Below are 22,889 nucleotides of genomic sequence, written 5' to 3' on the forward strand. Positions count from 1 at the left end.
AGGGGTGTGCGAAGCAGGCCTTATTCAATTGGGATTTGGATTTGGCCTGAATCAGAGACTGATTTGATTAATTGATTCAGAGCACGGTCCCTGATTTGATTTGGTTGAATCCAAATCTAAAGACTTGATGCTGATTTGGAGAATAGAGACAGCTTTAAAAGTTTTTTCTACTTTGAGGTAGCAGGTGCAGCTTGCGATTGCTGTGATGCTGGGGCACGTGGAGCATCCCATAGGAGTGCGGGGGCGGGGGCCTTCAACTGCTCAGCAGCAAACCCGGAAGTGAGCCAGAAGTACTTCCAGTCCACTTCTGGGTCTGTCGGGAAATGCACGGGGGGCTCCCCGTGCCCCACCCCCTGGCTCAGCGATTGGCCGCAGGGGGACCCCAGGTGCCCCCCTAGACCCGGGAGGTACCAGTCACCAAGCTGGGGAAGTTTGGGGGTGGGGGGGCCCAGTGTGCTCCCCGGTGGACCCAGAAGTGCTGCTGGTCCACTTCTGGGTCTGCTGCCAAGCACATTGGGGAGCTCCCCCCATACTTCAGTAGGACACTCCATGTGCCCCAGGATCATAGCACTCACGAACCCCTGCTACCTAGAGGTATGTAGAAAAAACATTTAAAGCTGTGTCTATGTCCGAATCTCTGAATCTTTCTGAATTTCTCTGAATTGATTTAGAGGGTTCCGATTTGATTCAGAGAGATTAAAGGGTCCTCTGATTTGATTTGGATTCAGAGATTTGGCCACCAAATCAGGCCAAATCTCTGCCGAATTGAATTGGGGACTGAAGCTTCACACAGTCCTATTGACTAGTCTCAGGGCTGGTAACCTTTTGAAGCTGTTGGCCAGAGCAACCTGGCTCCAGTTCAGCAAGGGTTGGGTGGTTTCAGTGGCATGCCAGTTGCAGAAGGTCGGTTTTCCCTATAACCTTGCTGAAGCCATGCAGCTGAAAGCTGCTCCCACGCTGCTCCTACTTCTCCAATCCCCTTGCTTCCCACCACAAGTTGGAGGGGAGCTGCTCTGGGGCTGGGCAGCTGGAAGCTGCTTTCACACTGCTGCTTCTCCCTGCCCCTTCTTTAGCCTGGCTTTCCCTCTGGCTACATGCGTGTTGCAGTCTTACAAAAGCTGGGGCAGGGGGCCTGGGTGTGCAGAGAGAAGCGGCAGTGGCATGGTAACAACTTTCAGCTTCCCAGCCTGGATGCAGCTTCTCACAACTTAGCCCCTGTGCTGGCATGGGCACAGGCTGTGTGGCTTTCTGGGCTAGATCTTGTGGCTCCATGGACTGGATGTTGCCCACCCTGGACTAGTTAGTTATATTTGCTACTTAGGCCATCTGTGCAATAATGGATTGTTTATTTGCAGACCCAGACAAATAAGTGCTGCATTTGTTCACTTTTTTAAAGGCCTTATTTTCAAATTGATGCATATTTTCTACAGAAAGTTTCTATAAGCTATAATAAAAATAATACTGTTTTTACTTGATTCTAAGACGAGAGGTTTCTTTTCTCTATTTATCATGGGGGAAACGAAGCCTTGTCTTAGAATCGTATATCATAGCTGGGAGCTTGGAGAAATCTCTGTGCAGGCAACCCAGCTGGGGCAGAGATGGCATCAGCAGCAGCAGCCCTGCCCCTACCCAGGTTCCCCTTCCCCTCTCTCCTCTCCCCTTCTCTCTGTTGCTGGCAGGGAATGAGGAGTCTGCACAGCTGCTACTGTTTTCGTCTCTAGCCTGCCCCATGCAGCTGTGCTGGGTGCCCAGCCAGTACTATAGCAAAGGAGGGGGTGAGCAGGTTGACTGCCCCAGGTGCCGAAGTGAAGGGACACTGCGTAGCTAAGGCAGGGGATGGGACAGCTTCAAGCAACTTGTTTTGGTGGGTGCGGAGCAGGGACTGGCGGTGGTGCGGCTCCCACCGCTGCATACTCTTCCAGGCAAGCATGTGGGGGTGCTCCCCCCCACCGGATCTGTGCGTAGGGTGAAGTTGGGCTGCCACTGTGAGCTTTGCCCCGGGCACCAAATTTCCTTGCTACGGTATTGGACCCAGCTAAGCACCCTGCAGATTTCTCCTTCCCTCCTGTCTCCCCATAGAAGAGGGAAGGGAACAGGGCAGGGAAGAAGAAATCTGCCCTATGCACAGCTTGGCTTATACATTAATGTTTATATAGTAGGGCATCTGTTGCTAGCTCTGAACTCCCCTTATCGCCTTGTGGCTTTCTCAGTTGACGCGGTGAGTATCTCCCTGCTCCCTGGGGTGGGCCCCCGACTCGCCTGCCATGACTTGATGGAACTGTAACTGAAAGGAAGCATTCAGTGGTGTTCTTCGCTTGGCCTGGAGATTAGTGGTGACATGTAGGGAGTGCACAGGGGTGCATGTGCACCCCCTGAAAGCGCCAGTGTACCCCCTGATTGGCCGCATTCACCACTTAAGCTATGGGCAGGGGGGCAGGCAGGAGTGTTGGTGCCCCCCTGCAAGTGGCAGCCGATCACTGCAGATGCTTCCGGGCATGGCTGCGGCTGCATCTGAGAACAGCTGCAGCAATTGTCTGGTACTTGCTCCTGGAAGCAGCTGCAGCGATTGCAGTGATCAGCCATCATGGGATCACCCAGGAGGGACCCGCCCAGGTTAGCAGGATTGGTCTCAGGGGAGGCATGTGCCCCTCTTGACAAGGGTAGCATGAGTCACCCGTGCCAGAGATGGTAATACTCATTGGCTCCTGGGGCTCCACCTCCCCTACACCCCGTCCACTTGCCAATTGTGAGGATTGTCGTGCCACCCTGCCAGCTCCTGGCTTTGGCTCCTCAAATGCCACTGATAGGTCTCTGCCTCATTGGCCTCTGCTTGGAGCGCAGGCTTGAATTTGCAGCCTGCCGTTCACACTCAGTCCTTGGCCTGGCTCCGTCCTTATGCCAAGCCCAGGTCAGAGTTGATTATGCCTGTTCTGTGCCCTAGGGGTGGTGGCTGGCCACAAGCCTCTACCCCAGGGTCTAAGGGTTGGGAAGCCTTGGCTGGCTCCCTGCTATTGCCCTCACTCATGCACAGGGGAGGCAGAGTAGTGTGGGGGTTCTGCTCTGTCGGGTAACACTGCGGCGAGCTCGGCTTCTCGCCTCCTGCCTTCCCCCCCCTGCAGCTGGTTTCTGCTTGGGTTTTTAAATCTCCCAGGGCAGTGTTTGCAGCTGACATCATCAGCTGGCCACCACCCAGCTTGATTGATAGCCACTTGAAGACCTGGCACAGCGCCGGCTTGTGAGGCTCCCTTCCTCTCCCTGCCTGCCTTCCGAGTAAGTTTTCTGTGGTGCTGGGGTCCCTGGGCCCTCCTCCGGTAGCATCGGGGTCTGTTCCCGGTGCTTCCAGCCCCTGAGGGTGGCCCCTGCCACCACACCCCTTTACATCGCATCAAAATAATCATCAAATATTTGGATAGAGCAGCCTTTTCCATGAATAACTTTGTGGTTGACTAGAGAGGAGGATAGTGACCTAACAGTGGGCAGCAATGTCTTTTGTGCCACCCTATAGGTTTGTGTTCAGCCTGTTTAAAGCAGAGAGGTCTCCTATGGTGTGTTGAAGCTATTCTGTCCTCTGGGCCTGTGATCAGTTTTCTTCCTGAGGTGTTGCAACAGGAAGCCCAGCAAGTTCTCCCTGTCACTGTTTCAGTTCAGTAGGAGGCATAACAATTGAAATCACTGTTTTCCTTGCTTGGTGCTTGTGTGTTTGGATGCATCAAACTTCTGTGGGTATGGTACTGCCACAAAATTGCTGATGTTTTACATCACTTCAACTTTCTCTGTACATTATCTGCAGCTTTAAAATTAGCAGTGTTGTCCATTTGTATAGGACCACAACAGCCTTCAATTTTTGGTGTTTGATTATACTTTCTGATACAGGTTATTTCAGAATTAAACCTTACCTCTTCTTTGGCATTGAAGCAAGGACAAATCACTTGCATTTATTCACTGATTTTTTTTATTTTTTTTAAATTTTTTTTTAAGGGTTATTGGATAGGCAAGATTAATAGGAAATAAATCTGCAGGAAGTAATCTACAGCTTCTCTCTTAATATTCCTAGTGGGTATAACAAACCCTTTCCTTCCTACAGGTACCTAAACAGCTGTGTAACAAGGACTAGCTTAATACATAACCCCCCGATACAATTTTTTTATATTTCTTAATAATCATTAGATGATCCAAAGTAGGGGTGCACCAATGAAAGATTTTTCTTGGCTGATACTGATAGTAAATTATTAACCACCCATACTGGTGGATGCCAATCTGATAACCAATATTTAGTAATAATGCAAGGCATTTTAAACTACTGATACAAATAAGGCTTTTTGTTTGTTTGTTTTACATTTATAATACACAAACTTTAGTTCAAGTGCTCCCACTTCCATTTCTAAACGTGGAGACATTGATACAGGAGTCGCGGCAACACTTTTTAATTAGAGTCGCTGTGGAAGCCACTCTAATTAAAGGGCTGACCCCCTCCACCCCTACTCTGAGCACATGGAAAGTGCCTGTACCAGTTGCAGCAGATGGGGCTAAACTAGCAGTGCCTGCAACTGGCTGTGTGGAGACCTTCAGCTGCCCTTGACCCCCAGCCTGGGTGCAGCTCCCTGAACTTGCCCAGCAGGGCTGAGGGGAAAGGTGTGGGCCTTCCTGGCTGCCCAGGACTGGGTGGTCTCTAGGCTAAGCTCCATGCTCTCCTCCCTCTGCCCAAGGGCGGTGTCATGGGACTGTTCTAGGCCTGGAGAAATCAGGCCACTTTTTCCCTGCAGCTGGGCCCCAGGTCCTGGGTGCTAGACTCCAGCAGGGGATGGGCCCTTGCCCTCCTGGTGGTGCCGCTGCCAGTGGCAGGGCAAGCCCCTGTACTCCATGGGGAAGACTGAATGGATCCAGCCCTGGGAAGGCCAGGACCTGGCTGGGCTGGAGGAAGGACCCTGCTGTATATAGTTACAGGTGGAGGAGAAGAAGTGGCTGTCATAGCCCCTATCAGGCTCTGTCCCCAGCCTCTGGGGCGTGGACCCCTGGGCACTGCAAACTGAGTCATGCCGGGCAGCTCTGCCCACCCTTCCCTGCCCCAGTCACATCTTTACAGGAATCTCCTTGGCCCCAGCCTGGAGTCTGCACTGAACCAGTTGTGGCAGCTGTTCTGCTCCAGCCCAGCCTTGCCTGCTGGTGAGGGGATGGGGGTGCATCTGGAGTCAGCCCAGCTTGTGGGGGGGAGTCCAGGTGTCTTGGGGTCCAGCCCCACGGGCAAGAGGGAGACCAGGTGTCTGGGGACCCAGCTAGAAGGCATAATTATTGGAAAACATTATTGGCTACAGTGGCCAAAAAAAGTTGATGGCCAATACTGTCATTTCCCTTTTTATCAGTGCCAATCCAATAGGCAATCAGTATATTGGCATACCTCTAGTTCAAAGAACTAAATCCTAGTTCTGTGCCAGCAGTTCAAGGAGCTAATTTTCCAAGAAGAAACATCTTTCTGTGGACTAAGTTTGTAGATTGATCGCTAAACTATTTATCTACCTATCATCATCAAAGAGCAATGCCAAATTATGAGTTTCTGAATTTACCTGGCTTCCTTGTTAAAATTATTTCTATAAGTGTAGTAGAATCAAGGGATTGGTCATTATCTAATTAAGGGATAATATAGTCCTCTGATTCATATCCAGTACAGACTGGAGAGGCCCAAAGGTTGCTTTTATTTTACAGCTGCTTGGTAGCTTATATACAAAAGATAGTAGATCCCAGTGAGCAGGTGTCTGTGTTGCAAAACTGCTTTCTGGTTCATAGTATGGCACCCTTCTTAAACTTCAGCTAGGGCCAAAGATTGAGAAGATGGGGAAACTGTACTCCTAACACACTTCTGCTCCTCCTCCTCCACACCTTCTACCTTCCCTCCATGTCATGGTTAAAGAATATGGCAGAGGAGTATTGGGAAGTTTGCACTGTTTCTGCTTGGTCTATATATTACCATAACAAAGGACATCTCAATTTTGTACTTTTTGAAAAAGGCTACGGTCAATAAAAACTGTTTTCAGGCCTGTACAAACCTAATTCAGTGATGTAATGAACAGAGAAAAGGAGTCTCCTTTTGCACATTCTGCAAGCAAATTTCAGTGAATTTCTATAGATTCTTATTTTTTTGGGGTATTCGTTACTATCTTTCCTTTTCCGTTGAAACACTTACAAGAGTGCAGCTAATTTCTACGACAGCTGTACGAAGGAGCTTTTAAGAAACATTTACTTCCTGCGGAAGCAGGACAAAAGTCATTTCCTAGTGACTTCAGTTTGCATAGGACCAATGCTGGCAAGATTTTAAGATAAGCATTAGTGATGGCTAGAATTTATTCGGGGTGTTTTTATAAGCTGACCTGTTGGATCAAATCACAGGAATTTTTTTAAAAAGTGGAGACCTTCAACGACTTCATTCAATTTTTTTAAAAACAGCTTTAGGCAGCATGTCAGGACTATGTAGGTGTCAACAACTGCTCTGTTATACTTAGATTTCTTTCTAAGCTTTTTGAGGGGGGGAGTTGTTTCTTTTTTAACTTATATAATACATGCTCACTGTTATGTTGTTTGTATTTCTTTTTTTTTCTTGCTCTTTCCTGGTAGTGTGGTAACAAATTGAGTTATAGCATCTGTCACTGCTGTGGTTCTAGGCCTGCAGTGTGTGTCATCCCTGAGCACAATTAGTACCACCACATATTTGTTCCGTTTGAGTTATTCAACCGAAGGAATGCCTATAGATAAAGAATTATTTTGTGTTGTGTTAACATTGTTTGCTTTAGAAATGGTTTAAGTAGATGCCTGTGTTGGCTTAAACACTAAAATGCCAAGAAATGACAAAGGACTGTGCAAAAGTAATGACTGCAGGGAACTGTGTGATGTTTAGGACGTCTGAAAATCAACCTGCTTAGTTGGAAACATGACTTGAAGTTTCTTGTTCAAAAGATGTTGGTTCAAAGTTAGTACAGTAACCTTTAGCTCAAATCTAGTTCTGAGGGATGTTCACTTCTGTCTTGATTCCAGATGAAAATTTTTCTAATACATGCAGTCATCTTTCACAGACCAAATGAATAGGTCCAACCAATTGATCCTTATATCAGACAAAGTTCAGTAAGAACAGTGAACACACCTTTTCACAACCATATTCTTTGAGACGGGGTTTGTCTCTTGTTTTCTCTCAAAGTGCAAGGCCGGGGGATTAATCCTTAATTTTCCTCATGGAAAATATATCATTTTTTCCCATACTGACCTCTGGTTATGATTGGCATTGGTAAATTTTGCAGGCCTGTTTTGTCTGGTTCTAGTTTTAGAAATTTTTTTAAAAAAATTCTGTTTTGGAAGAATCTGGAGTTCAACATTTTCATCTTAGTTTTGGGTCAAGATTTAAACAGCTTGATTTAAGTTATTTGGGGGGAAAAAGTCATGCATGAAGACCTCAGAACAACTTTTCATTATCCAAATGTGTGGGTAAGGAATTGAAAATGCTGCATTGATTTAGCATTTTTTTTCTTGACAGGGTTTGCCTTGGAAAGTGAATTTTTGGCTTTTCCAGTCAATACTTGGGTAGGGTGAACAATCAGCCTGTGTTGTCTCTTGAGATTTTTTCAGGGTATCCTCCTGAAGTATACTACATGTTATGAGTAGTATTGTATTTAGACATCAGGTTTTCAAGGCTAAATCCTAAGTTTCCTATGGTTGTATCTTGCTTCTCCATACTTGTCATTCAGTGCATTCCTCCCCTTTTTATATGTGAATAGTAAGGTAGATTTTTCCATGCTCTTTACTTGGTGTGCTGTATTTTAGATTACATACAAAGGTGCTTGTTATGTGAAATGAATCTTTTTCTTTTGGTAGTTTAGAAAGAAACTTTTTTTTTTGTATGAGCAATGTCTTAAATGAACTTAGTTTCCTGTATGATATCATCTTGTGTTTTTGCTGCTTTTCATTCTGCATTGGTAGTGTCAATGTTAGGATGCCCAGATTCTTTAATGGGCAACTCTTTGTGTTTTTATTAAAATGTGTGTGTATTTGATAACTTAAGACTATAGTATTATATAGGCTGTTTGCTAGCAGAAGGGTGGCCAACCTGTGGCACGCATGTCACAAGCGGCATGGGCAGCCTCTGTAGCATATGGCAGATCAGGAAGGAAGCAGAAAGAGCGGCAGATTGGAGGGGAAGGTGATCGGAGTGGTACATGGGTAGGGTGTGGGGCACATCTGCCAAAGAGATTGGGTTCCACTGTGCTAGTATATACCAATAGTTATATGCTAAACATAAAGCTACAGTGGAGAGGCACAGTGCTTTGTAAGTGAGTTTGATGTTCATTAAGGGAGCAAAGGGACAATATGAATAAAGTTTACTGCAGTGTGATCACATAATTGTGGTTCTGTGGTGGTTGGGTGCTGTTTACTGTATGAAAAACACGAAAAATATAGATGGATCAAATTAATATACTTGAGGCCAAAGGAGGAAGCAAATGCTTGAAGGAATGTAAAATGAAGAAAGAGGTTGACATCTTGGTGAACTAGAGAGCAGTGGTGTTTATAAAGCACTACATGGATATTTACTGTCACACATTGCTTTTAAGAACCATGAGGTGCGTGGTATTTATATCTTGGGCAGGAGAAGGTAATGATTAAGAAGGGATTAAAATACCACTTGTTTTAAAGACCTCCTTTAACATCAGGTGTAAATTTTATAATTGATTTCCCCTCCCACACCTTAAATCCATGTGACCCTTCAAGCTAAGAGTAGATTGACTATAGCAGTATGATTTCATCATGTTTTCCTACCAGGCTAGGCATTAATGGCTATACCCTGTTGGAAATTATTAGTAAAATAAGAGCTGTCTACAGCAAGACAGCTCTGCAGTCTGCCCTGGTTTATTAAGTTACCTTAAATGTAAAAAGTAATTCCATTTCAGTTTCTTGTTTGGCCTTTCATCATGTAAGGAGTACAGTGCAATGTGTTTACTTTTTCTTTCTGCATTCTCATCAAAAGTAATGCAAAATATCACAAGATGCAGGTTTTTAATTACTAAGCACTGTTAAAATCAAACTTTTAAGGAATTTGAACTTGAATTAAAATGGGAAATATTGATGGAGGTCTTTGTTCAGATCATGACAAATGTAACTGTGTACGTTAGTTTGTTTTGTTATTTTTTAAAGAGAAACCCAGCAAACCTTTAAGCACAGCACGTTGTTAAATGTGTTAATTTTAACATGTATATTGTTAAATATAGAGTGTTTTTTTTTAATTGTTATTTTATTGCTTCCCTTCTGGCTGTGCTTGTTTTTCCTTAGCTCCTGTAGAGGGCATACAGATTTAAAAAACTGGCTGTTATTAGGCTGATGAAGGGTCTGATGAAGGTTTCCTCACCACTCAGAGCTACGCTCCATTTAGGATCTTATCTTTGTTTTATCTACATTTAATGAGGCCTATTCTTTGAATCTTAGATTTATAGCTTCCATTGCCTTGGCACTGGCCCACTCTTTGGCCACCCTAAATGGAATACACATACACAGTTGAATGAGAGAAGTTGCTGACCTGTATAGTATCTGGAATTCTTTAAGCTGTGTTTCCTGTTTACATGTTCCAAGATCATTTCTCCTTCTGCTTCAGAGGAGGTTAGCCTACTCCCTGCATCATTCTTTGTGGTCTGTGTTGAGGACATAAAAGTACTTGGGCTGCATGACTGGCTGCAATGGACACTGGCCAAAAGGCTCTTAATTTCAAGTTTGCAGAGTACACACACATCAGATGGTGAAAATGTATTGGGACAGGGCTTCCTGAAGAACTACAGTTACTGTATAGAGAGCAGTTTTCTTGTCCTTCAAAATACCTTCTTCCAATGTTGCTTTTTAAATGAAAATGGTAATCATTTTGACACTGAAACACGAATTTATCCTCCTCTTCTTTGAAATAGACAAGTCAATGGAATGTGCTGAATGTAGCAGCAGGAACATTGTAGAATAAAATCAAGTTCTGGATAGCAAAAAAATGCTGTCCTTTGGAAAAACTGCTTGTTATTGCTTGGCTCTGCAGGGGAGGGAAGCCCCAGGCAGGGAAGGCAGCTAGCTCCAGAGCCTGAAGTTTCTCTCTGGTGCTGCATATCCCTGGCAGGGAAGACACCTGGCTCCAGCACATGGGCTTCTCTCCCTGCTGTGTGAGTGCAGGGGCTGCGTGAGTGGCAGGGAGCACCAGCAATACAGGCAGCCATGCAGCAGCTGTGCCCCCCTGCTGTGGTGTGCAGCGCTGGCTGGAGCCATGCCCCACCGGGTGCCTGTGCCCTGAGTGCCCCACCTGCTGCTGCTGCTGTTACTGCTTGCCAGGGCTACGTACCATGGAGGGTGTGTGGGGATTCCCACACCCCTCCTTTCCCTCACTCCCACGTGCTGCCCATCCCAGCTCTGCACTACTGCCATTCCCTCTCTCCCTTGGCACAGGCCCCACGTTACTGTTAGAAATGGAATATTGTTAGAAATGGAGTATTGTTAGAAATGCACAGCTTGCATCTTGCACCTGATAAGAAAGAAACACTGCCAAGGACTTTTTTTCCTTTCCCAGCCTTGCCACAGCTTTTCTTATGCTAAATCGCAGACTCTCCCCCAGCTTCTCCCTAGCCTTTCTCATACAGATTGCAGAAGCTGGAATGCAACTGACTGTGTCCTTGAAAAGGGGGAAGGGGGGTTGAACTCTTGGTGACCTATAGTAGTTTCTGAGCATGCTTAATTAGCTGATGCATATTTACCTCTCTGCCCTGCATACTTAAGTAGTTAATTATACTATACATGCGATGTATGTAGTGATGTAACCACATGTATGTTTGTATGAAACGGAAGTGAGCTGTAAGAGTTCCTGTTTCTGCACATGTGCCCAGGAGGGAGGAGATAAATACAGCCTGCAAAATTCCTTTGTGGGTTCGGAGTAATCTGAGTTCTTGACTCTGCTCTGACCCTATTTGCAAATATACCTTTTGTGCCATCTAATGAGTGTGTGTCTGTGATTTTTGTGGCCTCCAGAGAAACGAACCGCTTTATGCATCATTGCCACCAGCCCCAGCCCCACGGTTCAGGCTCCCTCCCTGGAGCCAGCAGGAGACCAGGGAAGTGAGCAGGTCCCGGGGCTGCAGCAGGAGCAGCCCTGCATGGAAGCTGTATGCTGGCCGGCCAGGCACTTCTGCCCCCAAGGGTGGGAGCCAGGCAATAGGGTAGTTTTTGAGGCTGCGTGTACATGTGGGAGACTCCATTGCACCCCGGTGGGTGGGGCACAATTTGTTGGCGGGCTCTGTGGGTTGCATGAAAGTGCTTGGTAGGCCAGATGTGGCCCGCAGGCCATATTTTGCCCACCCCTGTTCTAGGAGCAGCTATGCCTATGATATGCTATGGGTATTTCCCATGCTTTTGGGCCTTGTGTGTTGTCCCATGGGCCTGGGAAGAAAGTGTTTTCCCCCTCCTGTAACTACACATCAGGAAGATTTTTTTCACCTTTTTCTCAGAAGCTGCAGCCAAGCCTAGCAATTTTTTACTAGAGTGTGACATTGCTTCTGCTGTGTTTAAAGCCCAGAGGTTCCTTGTTAGAGGGTCTTGCCTCTGCTCAGAGTCAGATCAATCACTACATTTGACATCAGAAGAGACTTTTACCTCATGGTCAGATTGGTACGGACTGCGGGGGTTTCTGCTTTCCACTGGAGCGGGGGGCATGACTCTTCCTTGGATCTCTTGAGCATATTTTAGCAACCCTTGTAAGAGCAGGACATGAGCTCCCTGCTTAACATGTGGCAGACTGGGGTGCTGTGTACTGTGGCTGTGAAAGTTGCCTCTAATTTTACTAATAGGTTAGACAAAGATTTGCTTAGGGTGGTTTAAGGAGGATCCTGTCTCAGGCAGAGTTGGACTAGGTGACCTCCAGAAGTCCCTTCCAGACCTACTTTTTCTATCACTGTGATTCCAAGTTGCAGGTTTCCTTCTCCACATAGCAGCTGACTGACTTTCTACAGCTCTAGGTTGGTTTCTTTCTTCAGTGATGTGCATTGGAGAGAAGAGAGGCATTTTAAGCATTAGGAGTTGATTAGGATCTTCATGTAGTACATATAAAATGATGACTAAAACCAATAGCATTCACAATATTATTTTCGATTAACTTTAGTTATCCTTAATCAAGATGGATTTATTCTAAAGCTGTATAAATGCTATGATTACTGTTAATATCCTCACCTCTTTATAAAAGCTTTTTCTTTTTTTTCTTTTTTTAAACTAGCGGTATTTCCTTGTTGGCAGCAATCCTGCAGAAACCAAATACCGTGTTTTGAAAATTGATCGCACTGAACCAAAGGATTTAGTTGTAATTGATGATAAGGTAAGAGCTTCTTTATTTAGGACAACTGGAAAACTTACATATGAAGAATGTTAAATATGTCAAACTGCTTTGAATTTCATGTGTGTGATCGGTTCTTAATGTAATTTCAAGTCTCCAAACATTTCTCTTGCATCCGGCTAACTTCTTTATTATATTTTCGTGTCATTCACTTGTTAGTCATGAACTCCTGCCACTTAAGCAATAGTTGTTTGTTTTGTTTTATGTACAATTATGTCATTCCTAAATACAAAATAGCGCCCTCAGCTGCTTCTTACTAAAATATTTTGGATCTCTTTTGTTTGAAATCAGTATAGATGTGAAGGAAGGTGAACGTGGGCAATGAGTCCAATACTGTACAAAACAGAATAACAAATTGTACCTCTCTGAGACTTCATGGTTACAAGCCTTAGTCATATTTAACTCGACTTAGCATGAGTACTTCCTCTGAAGTAAATGGGAAATACATGTGCATAATGTGCAAGCGTATATCTTTTTCAGGAACAGGGCATGAATCTTCAGTCCTGTAAAGGCATCAGCCTGTTCCAAGAACCATTCTACTCAGTAGAAATCTGCATAGGTAAAAGGATCTTTTGGTAGTATTAGGGCCCAGGAAATAGAGACAGCAGTTAAAAGTACAGAAAGCACCAAGTTGCCATGTGGTGGATTAGGTCAGGGTTTTTCCTATTCCCTTTTAAAAAATAAATAAATCCACCACGCAGGTGGATAGAGAGTAATGTTGAAAACATTTGAGTGATAAGGAGAGAGAAATTAGTATGGGGAAAATGTGAACAACTAATTATTTTCTATAGATATGATGCAAAGGTTTGTAATTTGGAACAAGCTATATGTTGAAAGGGCAGATTCTAAATTTGTAAATGATTTGTCTAAGACAAACACTGCTTATGTCCTTGGCTGTTTCATAGGACTGTTCTTGGGCTGAATGTAACAATGAAGATCAGTTCCCAAAATATGAAAGCCATGATGCTTTCTTTAGTCGTAATTCTAGTCTAAAAAGTGCCATTAAACAAATACATTTTACCCTTGTGTGCTATTAAACAGTACTGACAATCAACGGGGTGTGCTAATTATGTATTTCTTTTTTAAGCATGTATATACGCAACAAGAAGTGAGGGAACTTCTTGGCCGCTTAGACCTGGGGAACAGAACAAAGATTGGACAGAAGGGCTCCTCTGGGTTATCTCGAGCGGTCTCTGCTTTTGGTATAGTAGGTAATGGTCTCTTTCCTTTCCTTTTTATGTTTAAGAAAGTAGAGGCAGGCATAACACAGCAATTGTCACATTGTACAGATATTATGTTAACAGATATTAAAGTATTTTTTGCACTTTCTGCAGTGTTCTGTAGATGTTTTATATCGCACTTGTACAGATATCAGCCAGCAAAATGTCAATTCTGGGCATCTTCTGCTCTCATTAGTATCACCACTGGGAATGAATAGTACATAAATCATGCAGGAATTTTCTGAGTCAGCAGAGCAGATAGAACAGGGGTGAGCAAAACGTGGCCTGCCAGGCCGCTCTGTCCAGCTCATGGGGCCCCTAAAAAACTTAGAAAAATAATATTTATCTGCCTCTGGCTGCCTGTTATGCAGCCTTTGATGGCTTGCCAAAACTCAGTAAGCGGCCCTCCGCCCGAAATAATTGCCTGCCCCTGGTGTAGAACATAGAAATTTGCCTGATTCTGGAGCCAAGTCTAGGTTTGGGGGCATGTTGTAGTTTCATGTTTTGACCTGTTTCCTATCCTGCTTCTCCTGAAGCACTCGAGCTCACTTTCTAATGTTTGCTTAGTTGATACTTCTTGAAAGAATATTGGAAAAGGTGACAGCCCATCCAGACTGATTAAACCTAATTTACATTGCTATGCTCCCCAGTGTCTGAACCTAAAGCTCTAGAGAATGTAGAGATTGGGCTACTTTGAAGGTAAATACAAAAAACTGAGGCCTCTGACAAAATGCTGCATTCCTGCAGATGGATTATTGCGTGCTTATTGGAGTCAGTTTTCCTGTTTGCTTTCTTTAGTTTTGGTCATTTTATTAATACCTACATGATAATAAAAATGTGCAACTTAAATTGGGAAATGTTAAATTAATTTGAGGAAAGTATCCTCTTCATAAGAGAGAGATGAATACTTTCAGAGTACCCCAAAACTCAGGAATCTCATTCAACATTCATTTTATCCATATATGAAGTAAGTGACTTCCTGTTTAATTAGACCTTGTTCGCTGAAAATTTTGTAGTATATTTTGGTCATCTATGAAAATGAACCTTTTTGATGACAAGAAAATTGCAGTTACCTTACTTAATCAAACCAGCAGTTCATCAGTCTTGTGTGGTATTTCTAGATGCCTCTGAAAAATGCTTGTAAGGGTAACTTCTCTCTAACCATCTGCAGTTATTGGTTCTCTTATGCTGTACGACATGATGTTTATATTCCATATATATTTACCTTATCTGATGTAATCTGGATATGATAGTTATCTAACTTATGTACTACTGAGAGAGGGAGGTTTATGTATTGGGAAATACGTGCTCAAGAAATATTTAGGTATTCAAGTCTTTGACATACACTTTTCTGCTGCCCTGTAAATGCATGCTGGAGGAGATCTGAAAATAACATTAATCTTTGAAGATGTCATAATATGTGCTCTTTAAAAGAGAAAAAAGTCAGAACTTTTATAATGAATATCTAAGCAGCATATTTGATATGAGAACTAAATTTGAATGAAAGCCATGTCCAAATGTCTCTTGCCAAACCACTTAAGTGAATTCATGACCCTTTCCTCTGGACAACAGAGAAATTCTTCCCCAAGTTTCCCATTTCAGAGGAATGAAAAAAGACTGGGTTGACTCCATTCTCTAGGCTCCACTTGCTACTGGGAATGAAATGGACACTATTTCTATTTTTTCTGAAAGCTGGGAAGGAGAGTAGACTTTCTCATCACTTAATTCTTTTAGCTTAGCAGATAAATGACCTTGCATTTTTCCCGCTTCTACCTTATATAAGTACAGTTTTACTCCATCCTATCACTTTGCAAAGCAGGTAGAAAAGGGTTTGCTTCTCATTCTAGAGCCAAGTTAAGACATTTCCCATTTTTAAAAAAACGCAGAAGCCCCTTTTAAATGTAGGGGACCATACCAGGAGGCCAGAAGCTTTATTCGTGATCAAACTCTGGATAGGCAAGAATTGTATTTGATTTTAAAGGGATGCATAATGGACATTTATAGAGACAGTTCAGTTCATCAGTTATTTTTAGTACTTGAAGAACATAGGAAAAAGTTTAGCTGCCATTTAACAATGCAAGCTCAGTAGCCTAGCTGCTGTGAATGGAAGATTTTGATTTTTATTGTTGGCAGGGAGCCTTTCCCTGTAGAGGTGGAAGCATTTTTTTCCAAGGGGACTAATAAAGAAGGCGCAACAAAAATCACTGTACTTTAAATCACATTGCAGACTCCTGCAGTGAAAGGGAAAAACAGCAGAAGCATTTGTTCTTATCTTTTACTTTGAGCTCTGATGTATTGAGTGAGAGCTTGATTGTTTAGCTAGATGCACCCAAAAATGTGAATATTTTGACTGAAATCATCAATTGTGTTAGTAATGTGGTTGTGTTGGTGAATGCATTTCAGATTTGTTAACCAGCAACAAGTGCTCACAGAGATGCATTTGCTTTGAAATTTCTTAAAATGTAACTTTGCGATAAAATGTGTGTAGTGAAGAAGACCATAAGAAAATAAACTTTTAGTTCAGCCAGTTATTGTAAAAACAAGCAAGCAAAGTATAACATACAAGAATTTAAAATTGTGCAAAGGACTGAAAATAGTATCTGATATTGGTCTTCTGAACATTGCATTTGATCATCTCAGCTAACGCATCCAAATCTCAGTAAATGGTGTTTATTTGTTATCTGTCCTCTATTTTGAATAGGTTTTGTCAGATTTTTAGAAGGCTACTATATTATCTTAATTACAAAAAGAAGAAAGATGGCAGATATTGGTGGACATGCAATATATAAAATAGAAGATACAAATATGATCTACATTCCAAATGACTCTGTACGAGTCACTCATCCTGATGAAGCAAGGTAAATGATGCTTTTTACTGAGGTTTTCTAGCTAATGTTGAAACTTTTATAAACTCTGGTTCATAGTCCCAGCGTTGCTGGCATAGCCCCTGGCCCAAAGCCCACAGCAGGCAGCCTGCCCTTGCCCGTTACACAAATCTGGGGGGCACATGACCCCATGCCTCCCCTGGGGGTGTGTGCAGCAGTGGGGAGCCACCCTGCTTCCCTGCAACCCCTGGACAAGCTGCCTGCAGCTCTGTCCTGCACCCTGCCCCACCCCAGTTGGGCAGTGCCTGGCCCTGCTTCTGCCCTATTCCCTCTATCACTGTGTGGATCTCGATCTACTCAACACCCCTCCCCCCTCTCAGAGTTACCATCTGGATGCTGCTCTCCAAGTTGCTGGGCTGTATATTGGCTATAGGATCAGTATGGGCTGATATGGCTAATTAATAATTGGCCATTGGTATTGGCCAAAAATATCTTTATCAGTGCACCCCTAGTTCATACACTTCCCTCTGTTATATACTTCAGAAGGAAGCAGTTTATTGGACATCTGAGCCTGGTTCTTTAATGCTTCTTACTACACTAGTTTTATGTTGATAAACCGGAACAGTAGAGTACAGAATTTGGCCATAAATTCTGCAGACTTTACCCAGAGGGGAAAATGCATCTAAGTCATGCTTCTGCATGGGTTTGCCCACCACTTGCATTGTTTGCGTCAGCTACAACTGTATGGCCTGCATGACGATTGGGAGCATGTCAACACTAATACTGGTTTATACTTTAATGCTGTTCCTTTTGAGTAGCACTGGATTTACTATTGTCATGTTAACTTATTGAAAGGAGTCCCTTGCATTCCACAATGTTTGTTGAATGGATGGGGAAAAAACCCAGTTGCAAAATGTTCTCAGACCAGATACACTGCTGCTGTTGTGGAGGGTACTGGGCTGGCCCAGGATTGAGGCAAGAAATATGCATTTATCAAGATTTAGCAAAGTGGCTTCTCTTAAATGGAGCATTTTTCTTGCAGATGCCCCCTTGACAGGATGTTTCATGTAGAAAGGAATATAGTCCTCTGAGATTTTATAGTCATGAACAATATGCAAATATATCCCAGCTTTATTTTTAGCAGGATTGAGGGTAATTTATTTCTAGATCACAGACAAGTAGCATAGCTAAATTTATTTACTGGTCTTGTACAGTGTGCAAATTATCTAAAGGTCACACATATCACCATAAACTAACTACAGACAATAAATCTAGGTAGTGATGGCTATTAAATAAATGTGGCTATTATGACACATAATTATAAAAGTATAATGCACATTTGGTACTTCTTGTCCAGAACTAACAGGGAATATCAAGATGTAGAGGTATATGACGTTTACTGTTTGGGATTTTGAATTGATTTGAATCTTTCCTACAAAGAGGTTTTGTGGTGCTTGGCATCTAGAGAATTGCTAGGGATATGGTAGGTTGAAGTAGATATTGGGATTGTTTCCTTAAGTGATAGTACTGTATCCTACAGCTGATAATCTTTGGGAGTTTGGGTTAAGTACTGCCAGCTCTGGTCTTTAACTTATAGAAAATAAAATTGCAACAGAAGTGCATCTATTGCAGCTTAGTCGGTCCGGTCCATTGCTGCTTTTGCAAGGTTACTTTTTACTGGAAGTAACAAAAAAAAAAAAAAAAAAAAAAAAAAAAAGATTTGTGAGGGAACTCTGAAGTAGTGGCTAAACAAAGGATATCCGATTCACCCAGCCCTTCATCACATTTATTGTAGCAGGATTGTCTGGCTGACGAAACACAGTGAAAACATATAATTGTAGTAATATAGCTGAGAATTACTGGAGACAATGAGGTTTTTATGTAACTTGATTGGTGAGGTCATCAGACTGATTTTTGTGTGTGTGTGTGTTTGTGGTTTTTCTTTTGCAATAATAACCTCTTGCTGTGTGGAAATAAAACTTGTATTCCCTAATCAATTATATTTTGTTTAGATATCTGCGAGTCTTTCAAAATGTGGACCTATCTAGCAACTTTTATTTTAGGTAAGTGTTTATCATAACCCTTCTACATGTTACAGCTATAATCCAATTAACTGGTTAATTGGGGATCCTGGTTTTCTGTGTTTAAAAATTGCAGATTCTCTGATAAGAATTCCAAATTCTCTGATTTTAAAAACCCTAAATCCAAATGAAACAGCCCTGTATATATGTGTCAGCCGAACACAATGTTTTCTTGATATATTTAAAAATGTAAAGCATTTTGGAAGCCTACCAATGCCTCAGTCACTATAATAAAATTAATTCTAAATACCTATAAATTTTGGCATTTGATTTTGGTTTTTTAATCATGGAAAATCAGAGTCTTCCCTGCCCCCTTCGCTGACCAAGACGCGGGTCTGGCTGCAGCTGTTGTTTTCCCCCTCCTCCTCACCCCCCACTGCTTTAGCAGCACTGATTATGCTGGTGCCCGGCCCATGCCATTGTCGCTCACTCCCCACCCACAGCTCCCTGCTTTACACAGCTCTGATGAGGCTACAGGGCCAGGGACTTAGATCTGCAGCCCCCTACCCACCCCCTGCAGGAGTGCCTGAGCCCTGGCTGCTGCCTGTAAGAGGTAGCAGCTTCTGTGTCCCAAGCAGAGCATGAAGCCTGACTCCCCCTTCCCCACAGATGGCACAGCTGGAGCAGATCACATGGGGGTGGGGGGCAGATGCAAGCTGGCAGCTGGAGGCTTGGGGCTCTCTGTCTTGCTGCCTTCCACACAGGGACCTCCACAGCCCAGTGGGTGGGAGCCAGTGCAGCAGGGAGAGTGGGACAAGGAGGCTTGGTGGTGCTGCTGCTGCGATCTCCACGTTGCCATGGCAAGGCATTTCCTGCCTACCTGGCAACAGTGGGGGACAACTCCATGCTGCCATCCTCTATACTGCTGGGTAAGGTCACCTCACCATGGTGGTGCAGAGCTCCCAGCAGTGGTGTCAAGCCTCCTCACCTCACTCTGCTCTCCTGCCATGCTGGGTCCTGTCCACTGGGCTGTGGAGGCCCTGGAGGGAGGGCAGCAGGGCAGGGAGCCCTGAACCCACAGCAGGCAGCCTGCATCCCCCCCCACCCTCTGCACAAATCTGGGAGGCGTGTGCCCGCCATGTTCTCCCCTGGAGTGCATACAGTGATGAGGAGCCAGCAACCCCTCCAGCCCCTGGATGAGCCGGTCGCTGCTCCATTCCGCTCCCTGACTGGGCCCTGCGGCCGCACATTCCCACCCAGGCCCTGTGCACCAGCCATGCCCAACTCCGTCCCACACTATGGGGGGCCTCATTTCCACACTCCCCCCCCGGCCAGACTTACCTTACCTGTAGGGAACTGTGGGAGCTACTTTCCATGCTGCCTGGCTGCCACATGTGCGCACACACGTGCACATGGCGCCCCCTGCCTGATTGCCCTCCTCCTGCTTCCCCAAACCCCTTGCAGGTTGGAACTCTGCCAGACTGCAAGGGGAAACTTGCTGTTTCCCATGCTTTTCTCATTAAAAAAATAAAAATCTCCATTTTTCTCCTTAAAATGAGAAAATCCATGTTTTACTGTGGTTTTTCCATGGCAAATGGCCATGGGGAGGAGGAGCTGGGCTCCGCAGTCGGCTTGGGCTGCAGCAGCCACCATGTACCATGGGTGGCATCTAGCACTCGGGAGCCATAATTGGAATAACATTTAGATCTGCCCTCAGTAACTGAGTGTTAAAAATTGAAATTGTCTTAGATAATTTAAAACCTTGGTTTGAATTTCATTCATAACTTAGAACAGTTTGGTATAGCTGGATTTCAGGTTTTGCAGTTATCCAGACATGGAGGCTTATGTTGTTGTAAATGCACTATATTAATGTTTATAAAGTATCTTGGGGACTGAACAGGTGATTTAGCACTATATATCTACAGCTTGTCTCTCTTGTTTGTACTTCATTTGCTTTTGTATGCAAAGTAGACAATGCAATATTAAATAGCCATACAAGTAGGGAATGAAAGTTTTCAGAAGAGTTTCATGTTTCTGTAGTTCTGACAAAAGCTTAATCTTGGCATCAGCTACAGCTATGATCTGTCACACTCCCTTCAGTATAATCTTACTATCCTGAGAATGCCACTTGAGGTATTAAAAACTGAAACAACTCAGACTCGACAGGAGAGCTTTGATATCTTTGAAGATGAGGGACTTACAACACTAGGCGGAAGTGGTAAGTGTACTTTAATGTTAATATACTTTGCTGTAATTTTATTTAGAACAGTTTCATTTAAGCCTACTTTTCAGAAACATTTAGCTTTTTGTTATTGATCAAGTCTCAGAACTTTCCTGACTTAATTAAAGATTACATAAAGAACCAATTACAGATATTTGAATTTGAACAGCGCCATTTCTAGAGATGATTGATCATGTATTTTGGTATGTCACATTGTAACTCCTAGAGATAATTGAGCATGCTGACATTTTTCATCAATCAATTATTGAGCCTTTTTATATGAAGTCCAATACATATGACTTCCTAGATGAAATGAGAATCCATCATCAGTGGAGTATAAATAATGCTAGAAATCTTGTTATTCTGTTTGGTGTTGGTAAATATTGATTCAAGAAAAAGTGCTTGCTGTTACCACCAACTAAAACTTAATGGGCTCTATGAGAGATTTCAAGCATTAATTTAAGCTGGAAATGAAAAAGAGTGGAAATGAAATTTTTCCATTTTGGATCTATCAAATACAGACTTGAAGGCCAATAATCTTTTCTTCTTTATTTTTTTTAAATTTTTTTTTTTACAGTTATGAATGCACTGACATGAAAATGCTTTTTATTTTCCTTCTTGCCATACCCCATCTCCAAAGAGATCTGTGAAAGTCTCGTAGTTTTTTAATAGGGTACTTGGTTTTCCTTCCTTTAACGCTTCATACTGATTACATTATCATTGCATCATCAACAAATTAAACTTACAAATCTTGCTTTTCAATTTGTCTATGTAGTGTTTGTATAAGTGGGTCTACAAATTTGGTTTTCCTTTATTTTATTGAGTGTGAGTAAAGAACTGGTTGTTATATGGGAATAGACTTTCATTCCCAATTTTTGGGTGCATGGTTGCAGCAGTTTTCTTTGTGACAGATATGGAGAGGTAATTTTTCTGTTTGAAGGATTTATGAAGCAATGTTTACAAAATTTACAAAGCAATGCTTCTTTTTAATCCAAACAGATTTATATATCTGGAACTGCATGGATGGTTCCCAACATATTATCACTTGCTACTGTGCTAAAAAAAAAAAAAAAAGTTCTTGGATTACGTCATTGTGGAGACTAGTGTGGGAATACAGTGCTTCATATACATGGTTCTAGATTTTTTTTTTTGTGGAGACAGTGCCCTTTGGTGCTAGTTATTCACTCTGTTCTTGGTGTTTTCTACCAAGACAAAAACAGCAGGGTGGCAAGTGAGGGTGTTATGTCTGTGTTGCAACAGGTTGACTGTAGTCTTACGTAGTGTTTAGATTATGGATTGTATAGCATGGTTTGGACAGGGATGATCCTGTGCCAGGCTTGTTGGCTTTATTACCATAATATCTTGCATACAACATATCCCAGAATAAGATTTACACCTTGATTTTGAAGGGCAGAATGAAGATGAAAAAATCTTGCCTTGTAGGATGAAACTTGAATAGCAGCAGCTATGGAGTTGAGCCTGCTCTGTTTTTCTCCCTGTGGATTCATAGTTTCATAGTTTGTAGGGTTGGAAGGGACCTGAGCAGATCATCTAGTCCGACCCCCTGCCATGGCAGGAAAGAGTACTGGGGTCAAATGATACCAGCAAGATGTTCATCTAACCTCCTCTTAAACACCCCCAGGGTAGGAGCCAGCACCACTTCTCTTGGAAGTTGGTTCCAGATCCTAGCCGCCCTGACTGTGAAGTAGCGCCTCCTGATATCTAACCTAAATCTACCCTCTGCCAGCTTGTGACCGTTATTCCTGGTCACTCCTGGCGGTGCTCGGGGAAACAGTGACTTCCCCAATGCCTGCTGATCCCCCCTGACTAGTTTATAACAGGCCACAAGATCCCCCCTCAGCCTTCTCTTTTGGAGGCTGAACAGGTTCAGGTCCCCCAGCCTGTCCTCATAGGGCCTGCCCTGCTGTCCCCTGATCATACGAGTGGCCCTCCTCTGGACCCTCTCCATGCTGTCGACATCCCTCTTGAAGTGCGGCACCCAGAATTGGACGCAGTACTCCAGCTGCGGCCTGACCAGTGCCGCATAGAGGGGGAGGATCACCTCCTTGGACCTGCTCGAGATGCATCTGTGGATGCATGCCAAGGTGCGGTTGGCCTTCCTGACTGCCTCTCCACACTGCCGGCCCATGTTCATCTTGGAGTCAGTGATGACCCCCAGATCCCTTTCCGCCTCCGTGCTGATAAGAGGGGAGTTCCCCAACCTGT

At 43.6% G+C, this 22,889-nt stretch overlaps 1 protein-coding gene across 1 annotated transcript in view; it reads left to right on the top strand.

The window, feature by feature from the left end:
- The window catches only part of FIG4 (FIG4 phosphoinositide 5-phosphatase), a 132,784-nt gene that overhangs the window by 8,297 nt on the left and 101,598 nt on the right, over nt 1-22,889 (top strand). Inside the window, exons 2-6 of the mRNA XM_090037728.1 lie at nt 12,260-12,358; nt 13,464-13,587; nt 16,298-16,454; nt 18,434-18,484; nt 20,512-20,660. Of these exons, the coding sequence (XP_089893854.1) occupies nt 12,260-12,358; nt 13,464-13,587; nt 16,298-16,454; nt 18,434-18,484; nt 20,512-20,660 (580 nt within the window). The remainder of the gene's footprint in view (nt 1-12,259; nt 12,359-13,463; nt 13,588-16,297; nt 16,455-18,433; nt 18,485-20,511; nt 20,661-22,889) is intronic.

The sequence above is a fragment of the Crocodylus siamensis genome, chromosome 1 (assembly GCF_052110815.1).
Source record: "Crocodylus siamensis isolate JL-2025a chromosome 1, ASM5211081v1, whole genome shotgun sequence".
NCBI classification, from domain to species: domain Eukaryota; kingdom Metazoa; phylum Chordata; order Crocodylia; family Crocodylidae; genus Crocodylus; species Crocodylus siamensis.